At 45.5% G+C, this 14204-nt stretch overlaps 1 protein-coding gene across 6 annotated transcripts in view; it reads right to left on the bottom strand.

Annotated features, from left to right (window-relative positions):
• The window catches only part of GDPD5 (glycerophosphodiester phosphodiesterase domain containing 5), a 129675-nt gene that overhangs the window by 6047 nt on the left and 109424 nt on the right, over positions 1 to 14204 (bottom strand). For 3 of the 6 annotated variants that reach the window (XM_015852598.3, XM_015852601.3, XM_015852599.3), the window contains 7 exons: positions 13592 to 13674; positions 10368 to 10518; positions 9259 to 9477; positions 8224 to 8381; positions 6558 to 6705; positions 4049 to 4131; positions 1458 to 1472 (listed from right to left, as the gene is read on the bottom strand). In XM_015852598.3, coding sequence (XP_015708084.2) covers positions 1458 to 1472; positions 4049 to 4131; positions 6558 to 6705; positions 8224 to 8381; positions 9259 to 9477; positions 10368 to 10518; positions 13592 to 13674 — 857 coding nt within the window. The remainder of the gene's footprint in view (positions 1 to 1457; positions 1473 to 4048; positions 4132 to 6557; positions 6706 to 8223; positions 8382 to 9258; positions 9478 to 10367; positions 10519 to 13591; positions 13675 to 14204) is intronic. The other 3 variants (XM_085536682.1, XM_015852602.3, XM_085536681.1) reach the window with 1 other exon arrangement.

The following is a 14204-nucleotide window of genomic DNA, read 5'->3' as shown; positions in this document are numbered from 1 at the left end:
TGGGACAACAACACAGAGACAGCACACACCATGTTAGGGCCATGACTGGGGTGCTCGGGTTGAGGAGAAATGGATGGGAAAGGAGATGGGAAAGGACAGACTGGGGAGAAAATAGAGTTGGTAGGTACCAAGGTCATAAAATGGTAGTGAGCAAAGAGCCAAGCCAGACATATCCACACAGTCCCCATCCTGCTGTTTATATGATCATACAAAGACTTGGGTTGGAAGGGACCCCATAGATCATCAAGTTCCAACCCCCTGCCATAGGCACGGCCACCAACCTCCACATCTGGTACGAGACCAGGTTGCCCAAGGGCCCCATCCAACCTGGTCTTGAACACCTCCATTGCTCCTGTCTAAAGCCTGACCAACTCCTCCATACCTCTCTCTTCTCCCCACCCACATGAGAAATGCCAGAGAGCAATGGAGAGTTGAAAGGAGGAGGGCACTCCACCTCCTTGGCCCCATAGCCAGTCCCATTTTGGTGAGGTGACGCGAGGATGAAACACTGCAATTCCAAATACCTGGTGGAACAGGTGATGCTTCCAGATGGCCAACCCCAACCCCAAAGGTGGTGGGTAGGGGAAGGGGGGGACTGAACACGCGTAGGGAGGAGCCAGTCCTCAAAAATGCAACCCCATGGTGCCAAGCAGAAGGAATGGAGAAGGTAACATGGAGAGTTTGGTGTGAGTTCGGACATGGCAAAGGCTTTACTGCAGAAAGGTGACAGTGCTTCCCTCCAATGGGATGAGAACTACCATTGAGAAAACAATCAATGCAAGAAGGAATTTGGGTTGTCAATTTACAGCACTTCAAATCCCAGATCCCAGCCTCATTCCATTCCTGGGTACACGGCTGCTTTTATCTTCAGACTGTATTTCCAGTTTCCTAGTAGTGTAACTGGGAAAAGCCTCCAAAGCTCCAATGAGCGCAGTGGTCATTGAGCCAAACCTGCTCAGCTGTCAGCCCTATTCATTAACACCCAGTCTGGAGAACTGATCCTGGATATAACTGAACAGGATTTAGAATTAGGTAGCTTAGAAGAGGTTGGTCCAGAAAAACCTCTGGTAAATGCAGGAAGAGCATATTTTGTAGTGAAATCATTTCCACAGAGAAAGCATCATCTCCATGGGGAACTGCCCAGTTTCAACACACTGCAGGACCTCAGAACAGGGCTTTTTTAAAGGGCAGCAACTTTGATCTTTGTAACAAAAGGTCAGATTGCCTTCAAAGCATCCATCAGCTTCAGCATCAGGCTCCCGTGGTGCTCATGGCTATGGACCATGCAATGTTCTGACTCTAATGGTCCCCTTGTGAAGCCAGATGTTTGAAAGCATCATGGAAAAGCTGCGTCCCGCACTGTCTATCTGCAGTGAAGCCGTAGCAGAGAGGGAGAAAGAAAGAGAGAAAGGAAGGCTGAATGAAAAAGAGAAAGAGGAGGAAAGCACCAGAATTACCTGATCATGTGATAGCTGTGAGATGCCAGAATGCAGCAGAGAGAGAAAGAGGAGGAACATGCACAACAGTCAGAGCAGTAAGAAAATAAACAAGGCAAAGAGGCAAAAAAGATTGGTTAGAAGTCATCACAGTTGGTATTTCCCTCCTGGAGAGCCTGCCACGATCCTGTTCCCAGAGCTGAAGTAGAAGAGCAGGAGCAACCCCTGCCCTATAGAGGAGAGACAAGCCATGCGGAGGAGAGAGATGAGCACACTGAAGCAGTGCCTCTGATCCCACCCACCCCCTCGTCCTTGCATGGAGGAAGCAGCCCTGTTTTGCCCCAAAAAGGACTTCAGGAAAAAATACACACACATACACACACACAAAAAAAAGCTAAAACAAAAACACAGGACATATTGAAGGCCAAATATCAAGCCCCACTTCCTGGAGCTGAATTGTGTCAGCAGGGAGTCGATAGGCAATCCTGCTGAGACTTGTTTTAGGCACAGACTCGGTGCTGATACCCATTCTTCTGCATGGTGAAGCTGCCGCGAGGAGCAGGGAAATGAGCATCTCCTATGTGGGATGCACAAAGCAGGAGCTCTCGGGAGGGCAAGTCTTTTGCTGTAGAAAATCCAACTTCTGATGCTGGAGTTATCCTCCTTCTTTCCAATGACTTGGGGTTCAGCTGTCCCAAAGGAGAGAAATCCCACAGTCCTTCCATCCCTCACCCTGCTTCCTCTCTTCCTAATCCACCAAACCACCTCTAAGCTGGAAGGGGAGAGGAGCAGTCCATACATCAGAATGCCCACGTAGCAGACCTACAGCCTACAGTATGACTCAGTTTAAGTCTTTTGGATGTGGTCTTTTGGGTGTGATAAGAGAAAGCCAGCCAAACCAGCTTTGGGAGATGATGCAAAACTCTTCAAATAGTGATGGGTCAGTGGTTGGACTGGATGATCTCAGAGGTCTTTCCCAACCTTAATGATTTTGTGAAGTATTTCACTACCATGGTCTTCAAATTCGGCTCTTTAAGCATTAAGGAGCTCAGTCCCTGCCTTCAGCCTCCTCAGTGCACTTCTGTACCTGCCTGAGAAATAAAGGTCTGAAGAACAGGGAAATCTCTTATTAAACCCACTGATGAATCTGAGGGAGTAGAGGAAGCTTCCAGACAACACAGCCACAATGTCTACCTGGAGGAAAGGTTTAACTGGCTGCAATTTGAATCACTGGGCTTCTGAGTGAAATTGTAAACACATTGGTAAATTTCATTTAGGCCATTGGTTTTGTTAAGTGTTGGTAAATCGAATCAGAGAGGGGTCTGAATCTGCTTCTCATTCTATTATGCTGTGCTCGAATGGGTGACCTACTGGGCACTGGTCTACCAGGCTGGGATTGCGCGGGTCGCAAATATAGAAGGACATAATTATCAGCAGACCCAACATATGGCCTGAAGTCAAGTCCATAGCAGGTGTTGGCAGGAGCAACAGCCTGCTGTAACGTGGTGAAAATGCCCAGGTAATTATCTGCCCTGGGGAGAGAAAGGGATTGCTGCAAGCAGACGATCTGGGGCATCATGACAGCAAGATTACTGGCTCATAAAGCTGAAGGAAATGAAATTGCTACTCCTAACACAAAGGCATTTTGGAGATCAAGAAAGAAGGAAAGCACAAGCCTTCTGCTGTCTCTAGCGTAGTGCTTTGTGCATGCTAAAGCAGATGAGATTACAAAGCCGGGTGAAGAGAGAGGTGCAATTTCAAAATGACACTTTCCCAAGGGAAGGCTGCTGCTTCTCACTGGAGGAAGAGCATTTCTCCTCCCGAGCTCGTGCTCTCCCATAGAGGGTTATTTCAGTGTCATCACTGACAGCTAAAGTGCCTCTCAGGAGAGCAGGCACATCACCAGGAGGACACCGTCATTTCCTCCCTTATAATCAAGAGGGTGGTTTGGCCAACTCTACCATTAGCAAGTTGATTTATCTCCTACTGATTCATCAGTGTCTTAAGCTTATCGTGCTCCCAGCCTTTCTGCTCCACATCCGTGTTTGGGGTCCTAAAGGCTTCTGTCTCCACGTTTCCTTTGGAAAAAAAGGTATTTTTTTCTCCAAGCATCCAACTGGGCAACTGACTGGATCTGCTAAGCTGTAACAGTTTCGCATCACTTACACGCCTCTCTTCATCCTAATAGAAACCAACTACTTCTAGAAAAACTAAAAGACAGTCTCATTGTAAAAGCTGTAATTGTGAAAACTCAAACTATTTCCTCTCCTTCTCCCAAAGCATTTAAACTCCTTGAAGTCCACTTCCCCGAAGACAATGAAGGTTTCTCTCCCACGCACATTTATGAGAAGAGCAAGGAGTCTGCCATTCCTGCTGTGAGATCTCTTACTCCTTTTAAAAGCACTGACTTCATCACATTCAAATGTCATCTCTGAGGTAGAATCAATTCCTGTTTGCAGTCTCTGTAGGAATTTTTCATCAGCAGTTTTCCTTCTATGGCAATCCACGCTCTTGAGGAGCACCACAGTCCTCTCTTCCATCCCCACCCCACACCCCCAGTGAAATCACACACCACAAATACACGAGAGCTGAGCCCCAACGATGCTACTTACTTCTGGAATATAAAAACTCCTACAATTACGACAAATGAAATGAGATCAGACGTGATCCAGATGAGGCGGTACTCGTCTGGAGGCTGGAAGACAAAGAACAGGAGCAGATCTTCAAGCTGTTGTATATGCACAGGGAGACCATAACATTGCTGAAGTTACCACCGGGGCAGAAAGAAAAGCACAGAGCTGCAGGGGTCACAGATAAAGCATGTTGATGACATTTCTGCTGTTAGCCTGTCACTAGAGATGGCGTTATCAGGAAGCAAACAGGAAGAGCTCTAAGCTGTAATAAGCATTTTGCACATGCTGATGCTTTCTCAGAGCTTTGTGAGCTGGAAGTTCCCCATCTCAGCTGTACCTCAAGGTGAGGTGAGAGGCTCTTTGGGAATTCAAACCTGTGGGAAATAAGAACACGTGCATGCTGCTTGTTGGACAGGCAAGTTCCATTTTGAGTGCTACCATTAGCTGTTTAGAACAGCCCCTGTACTATAAGCACATAGGTTGTGATTTCTGACCTTTGAGGTACAGGCAACTCTTGATGGCCTAAGTAATAGTCATTAATAATCAACTCCTGCTGATGCTCAGCAGACTCCCACCCATGACGGCCACCAAACAGCCACCAAACTTCTACTTGGCCAGTCCAATCCTGAAGGACACAGAACCAACTTAGGAAAAGGTTGCTGACTTATTACCAGACCAGACACAGGCACTGCAATGGCCAATGCCATTAATGCAGACAAATAATATTTAATTAAATAAATAGAACATGATGCAGAAAGAAGCGTTCATGCAACAGTAGGGTAACATAGGTGAAACCAGTTGGGAACCACCAACATTGCTACCCCTGTCTCCCAGAATAGAGTAATTAGTTTCTCTGGTCACTGCCTCTTTGTGTGTCTCAGTGTATCCTGCAGGAAGAGCAGGGCAATGCTTTAATTAGCTAACCCTTCTGATCGACATTTCATCCTTTATTTTCATACTTAACAATGGAAAAGAGACATCTGATGTCATGGTGATACTGCAATAAGACCTGCCTAATTTTCTGCATTTATTAAGACCAACAGGCACAAAAGTGCCTTTTTCCTGATGGGAGAACACTATCACAGATGTTTTGAATCTAAACTCAGGAGGCTTTTAGGCCAGAAGAGAATCTACACATCTAAATGTTTCACTTATCTGAATCAGTAATCCACAACAACACCCAAAATATCAGGTTTTCCTGTGTATTTTTGTTTGAAGGAATAGGCAGAAATGAACAGAACCTTGTGGGCAAGCTCGAGCACTTTGTATTGATGACTGAAAAAAAGGAATCTGTAATACCATCAAATCCCACAAACATTTTATGAGCACAAAAACTGGAATCCAGAGATTAACTCAAACCTTTAAGGGAGACTCTCAAAAAGGCAGGACAGGACAGGAGCGCCACGCTGGGCACTCACATTAAGGACGTCAAGTTGGGGTCAGAACCCCAACTCAATCTTTGCATTTCCAAAGCCCTCCTCTGTGGGATGTTGAGTTGGGATTCCAACAGATGGGAGAGCCCTAGAAGGAGGGCTCCAAGCATCAGCTGCTTTTCATAGCTGACAATGAGGATTTGGCAGTAAAAAGCTGCCAGTGATGTACCCAAAACTCCTGCCAACTGTAGAGGAAGACAGATGTTTGCAGCAGCAGAATTCAGACAGTGATAATTTCTGATGCCAACAGATCAGTCCGTTCAGACCATTTTCAAGTTTTCCAGCTTCGGCTCACACCAGTGCAAATCTGTGTTGTCAGATACAAGCAGTGTGTTAAGCTAAGACTAATGACATTCACAGATGCATAGATGTTCATTCATTCAGGCAGTAGTCTGGAGGTCCTACCTCCAACTGAAGATGCAGATAACGCCTGCTGAATTCCTCTTGTGCTCATCTTATTTCCCCTTTCCCAATGGGATGTCCCAGAGCAGTGGCAAAACAGATGCCCCCCCATCAAAATCTGTCACCAAAAAATAGCCCCACAACATCCATGTACACCTCTGCAGCTGAGCTTGTTTGGGTAATACTATGATGCAACTACTTTCCCTCCACTCCAACGTGAATGTTTCTTTTTGGTTCAGAGACCCAAAGTGCTAGAAGAGCTTTCAGAGGCTTTATTGCCTATGTGATGGGTAAGGTCTTTGTTTCTAGTATGGCAATGGAGTAGCCAAAGGTAAAATCTGTCCTCATTTGGTATTAAAACCAGACTAAACTCCTGCAACTCTAGTAGCTGCTCAGCAGGTCTGGATAGGTGATTTACATTGAAGGAATGTGGAAAAGTTGGGTGGGTTAAGTGAGAAATGCAATACAATCTCCAAGGTCTCCAAATGCTGCATGGGGAGAGACCTGAAAGAAGGGATTGTGCAAGAGGTGCACTGATCCTTCACCATCTTAGACATACAGAGGGTGAAAACACTCAAGGTTAATGTCACATTGAACCCATGGTGTTCCCTACTCGCTGGGGTTCACAGCACCTTCCTGTGCTCTGTGCTTACCATCAACCAGATGGGAAAAGGCACCTTGCGAAGGATGTGGGAGCTGTCGGAGGTGACCGATGGGACACCAGAGCACCAGAGGATGGAGTACAGCCAGGGCTCATTCACAGTGTAGAGATTCACGCTCAGGTTTGCTGCCATGTAGTCTCTGCCAAAAGGAAGAGAGAGTGAGGGGTGAGTCCTGCAATCATCAGTGCCTCATCTCACCTCCGACATCCCCATGTCCCACTCCAATCCATCCCACTGTGCCCACTGAACATGTCCCTCATTGCCACATCCCCACAGATCTGAACACCTCCAGGGATGGTGACTCCACCACGTCCTTGGGCAGCCTGTGCCCAGCTGCTCTCTGGAGAAGAAGTGATTCTTAATGTCCAACTTGAAATCTCCATCTCAGAGAGTTCTCACTACCTGTACTGCTGAAACGCAGACCTATTAGCTATGAATCATATGAAGCAGGTTTTTCAAAGGGCACACTCACCTCATAGGCAAAACATGGGCACTGCAATCAAGTGGTTGGAATGCACAAGCTTTCTTTTCCTCCCAGGCATTACCTGCCCCAGGACTCAGCCCACTTCAGACACATCATAAAGGACTCTGTGTTTCTCTAACCACCACTTCATTGTGTTGGGGTCAAATTAACATCTACCTCAGATGTTCATCATGTTTCACGAGCAGTCTATTTAATTAAAACCTGATTGAATTTGCAACGTCAGTTCCTACAGCTCCCATGCCCTTGTTTTAGGGACAGTTGCAGGGATGCATCTTCCAGTTTCCAGAGCTGACATATGGTCCTCTCCAGGAGACAAAGCAAACAGCTAGAGGCCACATTCTCAGTTATTCTCTCTTTCCAGCCCATATGTACAATAAGACAAATCATCTAAATGCAGAGTTTTGTTGTTTTGGTTTTTTTTTCATCTGAAAACATGTTTCATTTCTCAAATACTTATTCAAGGAATAAATTCAAACTCTAAAAATGGGAAAAGGTCTCTATGAGAGACAACCCACACTTCATGAGGAAAGGGCAAAGCCATGAGCTAGCGCTGTGCATCATTCAGATAATGCACTGGCAGAAGGCTGCACATGCTGTGACAGTCTCATTAAAGATGAGGCCTAACCACTCTAAACAGGTGACAGCAGCAGAACATGTGAACTGTCTGCCAAAAAAAGTTCTAAGAACTAATTTAGATATAGGACTAATCAAGAATCTGCCATAGAAGCTCTGGAGAGGGTTAACAGACAACAGGGCAGCTGCTGATTGAGATGAAAGCAGAGATAAGAATGGAATAAGGATAAGGAATATTCACAGATCTGCATTTCAGAAAGGACTGTCACATATGAGACACTGACGTGGCACTGGGGGACATGCTTGGCATCATGGTGATGGGCTGATGGTTGGACTTCATGAGGTCTTTTCCAACCTTAACGAGTCTATGATTGCCCTATTCTATGGGGCAAATGAGCAATTCTGGGAACAGCCTGGATGCTGGGTAATGGGAGGGACGAGCTTGCATAGCTCAGGTGTTTTAACAGCAAACCCATCTGAAACAACGCCTGTATGCAGACAAGTCTTGGGATGGCCAAGAAAGATGCTGCTGGGAAAGGGATGCATGTGTGGCTGTAGAACAATGTGCTACCAGCACTGCAACCAAAGGGAGGACTCTACCTGACATCCTCATTTGTGACCTTGGTGTAACGCAGGTTGAGCTTCACGATGCCCTTCTCTCTCAAGTGCTCTGCATCCAATTTGAGGCCAGAAGTCTGCTGGAAAGCTGGAGCAATCTGTCTGACCAGCTGCCGCTCCGTGTCTGGCAGCCACATCACCTGCAGAGACAGAGGGAGGTCAAAGCAAAGAGGGCTCACAAAGCAGATAACACCAGCCAAAGGCTGCACATAAACAGTTTATGTTAATTCAGAAGCAAATATGCACAATGGATTTTGCCTTATTTGTCATACAAATAGTCTAGGAGAGGCACGCAGCCTCCTGCATTTATATTCAAATGCACTTCTGGATGGTTGGGGAACCAAGAGAAATATCTAATGCATGAAAATTTAGAGGTGAAAAGGGTTGAGATGCACACAGGTCAAGCCAAGGGCTCATGAGATGAGGCTGGACACTGACTTTTAGCACTGAGCCATTGCTATTAATTGCTTGGCAATTATAGGAAAGAAAGTTGGGAGGAGGCCTCCTTTTGCTGGTCCAGTTTATGACTACTTGGCTCCAACTTCTCAACAACCTTCTTGATGGTTCTGGTCAGCTGCCATGAGGTCTCCCCACAGATTTCTTTCTTCCAGGACAACGAGATTCAGTTCTCTCAGCCCCTCCTCATAGAACCCTTAATCACTCTGCAGTATTGATCTCAGTTTATCGGTATTTGTCTTCTGGAAGCCCCATGCTGGACACGATTGCTGAGCAATGGAAATGATCCCATCTCTCCATCTACCAGCCATCCTACCATGAGTACAGGCCAAGGTTGTCTTTTTGCTGTGAGGGTATATTGCTGCAACCAGAAGGCAGCAGGCTCTCAAAGGTCCATGCTCAGGGTGGGACCACCAGCCTGCAGGCATTTTCCTCCCCAGCTCAGCTTCCAAGTAACACCCCAAACCAAGCATCCAAATGGATCAAATGAGGCACTCAAGAACACAGGAAACCCAGAAGGATGTTCAATTTTTGAAATACCATCAATCCCATAAAACTCACAGCTTGTTGCTGAATTCCCGACGCCAGGATGGTCTTCAAGGTGATATTGATGTAAGAAGTGTAATAGGGATGATCTGGTGGCAGGTCCTGGAAGTTCAGGATGAGTGATGTGTTATCCTTGATCACCTCCAGCATATCTGCTAGCTTGCAGACAGACTGATTCGCAGCTTCCAAGTAGTCAGACCTAGAGAGGGATCCAGCTGTCCAGAAAGGGTCGTTCTGAAAGTAAAAGATCCCAGCATCACCACCATGAAGCACAGGCTCCCTGGGGGCAGGTGGAGCTCTTTTTCCATCCCACCTTGGCAACAGTAGGGTATGCTGACAACTATACTCAATGCCCATCTAGGACTTCGTTGAAGTGCTTCTCCATGCCTCAGCTTCCCCACCCAAAGGAATCAAAAGCGATATGAGAGGAGCTATGGGACGCTGGAGAAGGTGGACTCTCCTGACATAAGCCTGTTTAGAAATGACTCTGTCTCAAAGGACTTCTCCAAAACCAACCTTCCAGCTGCTGTCTTTGTCCCTCTCATCTATCAAAAGGCATTTTCACAGCATCCCCACTCCAACAACCACATCTGTAGATGGATCAGCCCATCCCAAGGCAATTCCTTCTTTCTTGGACTTTGGAAGCTGAACATCCCTGTGGATTTTTTTTACCTTTTAGAAACAATTACTTCCAAACATGAATTAAGGGAAAAGTAACAGTACAACAGTCTCAAACTCTCTCGTGTTTTCTTTATAGTCATATTTCCCCTTCCAGGGGGATGCTGGAAGTCCTGAGTAGTACCAGCCTTCCAAGTGGTGGAAGAAGCACAGAAAAACCAGGTTGCAAGGCAGAGAGAGGATCAAGCAACTCAAATTCCCATAGAGAGCTCTTGGGGGCTAGGCCATTGCTCCAGCCCCTGGTAACACTACCTAAAGGCAGCTGTGAATGCTTTGTGTAGGATGTCAAGCTATGTGAATAGTAGAGGACTGAACTACATGCAGTTCACATAAAGACTCGGTGTTGATGCAGTTCAGACCACTCTATTGAGGAGCCACCTCAAAGAGGGTTCAGGTAGAGCTTTTATCCCATAGCCATGGATGCAGGACACCCTATAGGTACGCACCCGTAGGAACCACTCTCCAGCGTTGAGCATTTCCAGGTCAGTCCAGTTGAACATGGAAGAGTGTTCGTAGGCCCGCCCTGGAAACACTTCCTCCACATTCGTTGTTCTCCTGAGTGTCTTGTCATGCATCAGAAATGGCACTCCATCATAGCTGCAAACACAGACTCTGTTACAGGCTGAGACAAAAACCACGTAACACTTTGCTAGTGAAAAGGCCAACTTCCCTCCACATTCTCCCATGGCTTTGAGAAACACATCAAAATCACTGTGAAGATCTTGACCAACTTAACACATCCCCAACAGCCTCAAGACCAGTTGAAATGAGGTGTACCCAGGGGAAAAATGTTTTAGAAGTCTGCTAGATGCTTGCCTTAGTCCATCCCTCCCTTCTCCAATTCATACATTTTTTGAGTGCCAAACTCACACACCACAGGATCCCAGAATGGTTTGGGTTGGACAGAACCTCAAAGATCACACAGTTCCAATCTCCTGCTGTAGACAGGGCTGCCACCCACTGAATAACACTCTAGACCAGGTTGCCCAAGGTCCCATCCAACCTGGCCTTGAACACCTCCAGGGATGGGCATCCACAGCTTCTCAGCTCAGACAAGACCAGCCACTATGAATTAACACCAATCAAAGCTGCCTGCAATGTCTGTAGCTCCAAAAACAGTGTTTTTTTATACCTTTCACCCACAGACATGTGCATCCACAAAGGTACAAGCTATTCTCAGATGATTAATAAGCAGACGATGACCAATATTTTCAAAAGCTCTCAGTCTATCTATTAATGCTTATGGGCTTCCAACAAGATTCAAGGGCTACAAGCTACTAAAATTGCTCTTAAATAATCTTTTCCAATTTGAGGAGACATTGAACTCATTGTTCCATGAGTAGCTAAGTTTACACATCTTAAATAAACCCATATTAAAGAAAAACCACCTCTCAGAAGAAACCAAACAGCCAAGTGCTTGCCCTGTGGTTTTTAAGCCACCTAGATATTACAGAACAGCAGTTCTGGGAAGCCTAGGAAGCTCTTCAAGTTCTCTTTCAGCCCAATTTTCTGTGGCTGGATCAGTGGTGGGATAATGAAGGCTTTTATTAAAGTCTGGAGGACAATTGTCTGCACTCAAAAATCAAGATAAACTCTGCACAGCCAGCCTGATTACAATGACATTTTCCAAAGCAAAGTGCCCATCTTCATACTAGGCAGATAATGTCTGGAAATGAGATGGGGTTAAAAAACAAAACCCATTTGAATTAGGGGATAACCCTGAGCACTCACCCACAGAGCTACAGAGAGTACAAGACAACAATTGGGGATGATGGAGTAAATGCTGTCCCAGTCTTTATCACTGCCTGGTGAAGTCCCTTATCACAAAGGTCACTTGCATCTTATTTGCTGTTTCTGGTGTGCATCATGCCAACTATTTCCCTCTCCATTCAAAGCAGTGCGCTGACACAGCAACACCACCCTCAGCCGTGCACCACATTTCTTCAGTCAGAAGAGTTTTTAATATTTAAAGTAAAAAAGAAAAAAAAAGATGCTAAGAAATCGCAGTATTAAGAGTGTGGACTGTTTAGGGAAGATAAGAGCTCAAGCCTTAACGCCTTGCAGCAGAGCATCATTAGACACCACTGAGCCTTAACCACAGCACAGAAACCAATGGGGCACTTCGTACTGACTCCTGTCCAATCCCTCCCTGTACTGAGTCACTCAGCACAATGCAGGGTGAATCACAACCAACATATTAGCAGGTGTAGGTGAGAAGAAATAATTCAGAGCTTCAGAAGAGGGGTGAGAGGAGATGGAAGATGGGAGGGGAACATGCAGCAATACTATGCTATTTCTGCTTGAAGCAAGGAGGCTTTGAATGCACCAGTGCTGGCTTTGTAACCGTAAGTACCCAGTTTGGAGCATCACTGGATAAGGAGCAGGATGTGATGTACGTGACTATGTCCCAGTGGCCTATCTATATTCTTCTAGAGGAGGAATAAGTGGGAAGTATGGAAACATCGCAGGAGAGCTGAAAGTGACCTAGCAAGACACAGGCATGAAGAGCATTTTTCAAGCAAACTCTACCTAAAACTTCTGCCATATTCTGTATTGACAGCTCTGGTCTGAAGGTCACTGAAGGCCTCTATTTATAAAGCATCTTGGGTCTCCCCTGAAGGGCCTCAGATAATTGATCCATTAAGAGCATCATCATTTGAGCTGTGTGATGCTTGGAATGCTCCTCTGAGATGCCTGGAGGGTGGCAACATGGAGAGCTCTTGGATCTTTCCAAGCTCTCCTCCTCTCAGAGTCTAGCCTTATCTCTGGTCAGGGATAAAGGAGGAACCTCTTCAGTTACCCCTTCACAACGATTAATAGTGTAATTTTTGAAAGAAGAATTTTTTTGCTAATATCCCAATTCTTCCTTCGTCCTTCCACAATGACTCCTCAGGGGAAGAAGCTCCTTCAGTTTTCACATTGCTTCCTCTCAAACAATTAGGGAAAGAAAAAAAGCACCATGACAATTAAGCTCCGGAATCTCATATTCCATCAGGCAAAACTAACTTTCCAACCTTCAGAGAGATGAGGAAAAAAGAAAAAGAAAGGCAATACCAGCCTTATGTCCTACTTGTATTTATACCTGGAACTAAGACAAACTGAGGGATCACCAAGATAAGGCATCACATCTCCCTTCACTCCACTTCCACTCTCTTGAAATACAAGCAAAAAACAGTTTAAATACTATTAGACAACAATCACACTCCTGGAATAAAGCACGGTTCTCAAAGTAACTCTAAATGACATCTGAATTGGCCTTGTCAACTCAACATGTGCCTGCAGGGCAGACTTTTTGATGGGCAACTGTCTGACCAGGTTCCTCCTTCCCCCAGCAGTAATGTGAAATGAAAGAGGGCAGGGGAATGATTTTACTCCTGTGATGTTAAATCATTGTAGACAGTTTTGCAAGGCTATTAAAGCCCTCCTAAGACCTGCAGCACAAGGAAGTCACTTTGGGATCACTTCTTGCCCAGTAAAAGTCATATTAATATATTAATATTTAATATCTAACCTAAGCCTCCCCTGGGAGTTATCAGATACGTTCACCATATGAGATCCTTTCAATGGGAAAGACCAGTATCAACTAGACAGCAGACAGAGACCCAACAGCATGGTTTGGCTGTGCATAGAGAAAGCCCCCATGCTCACATCAACTATGACACTGGCTTACCTTAATACCACATCAGCCTGGACTCCATATATCTTCTGCTCCACCGCTTTCTGGAAGGACATCAGGGTATTTTCTGGTGCCAACTGTGACCAAAAGAAGAGCAGTAAAAGTTTAGCAGTATGTGGGCATATGTATAAAACACGAAGTCTGAAGATGACCAATGCGTTTGACCCCACTGAGGGTCTTCCACACTCAAGACAGAGTTCAGTGCAGACACATCACAGCCTGCAACACTAGAAACCTGAATGGAAAACAGTATATGAGAGATTTGATCAGCGTGGTCCCCAGACAGAGGACCCACAGAAAGCAATCATTCATGTGATGCCAATTCTCTACCACAGCCTCTATGTAGAGCTACATTAATAGTTCTTTATTCTCCTGCTTTCCTATGCAAACAGTGATTAAGATGCCACTATAGATAAAAGAAAGTCTATAGATCCAGGTATAACCCCTACCATGGGGGAAAACAAGACTGCAGGTCCTGTAGAAAACATTACACGTCTCTCCATCAGTAATCTGTGGTTAAAAATAAATATCAGTTGATTTCTCTTAATAACAATGAAGCAAAATTAGCCATAGGCCTGGAAAACGTATCCCTGTAGCAATCACAGAT

Source organism: Coturnix japonica, chromosome 1 (genome assembly GCF_054131305.1).
Source record: "Coturnix japonica strain WE chromosome 1, WE-NBRP24, whole genome shotgun sequence".
Classification (NCBI taxonomy): domain Eukaryota; kingdom Metazoa; phylum Chordata; class Aves; order Galliformes; family Phasianidae; genus Coturnix; species Coturnix japonica.
This window is presented reverse-complemented; position numbering and strand designations above follow the sequence as displayed.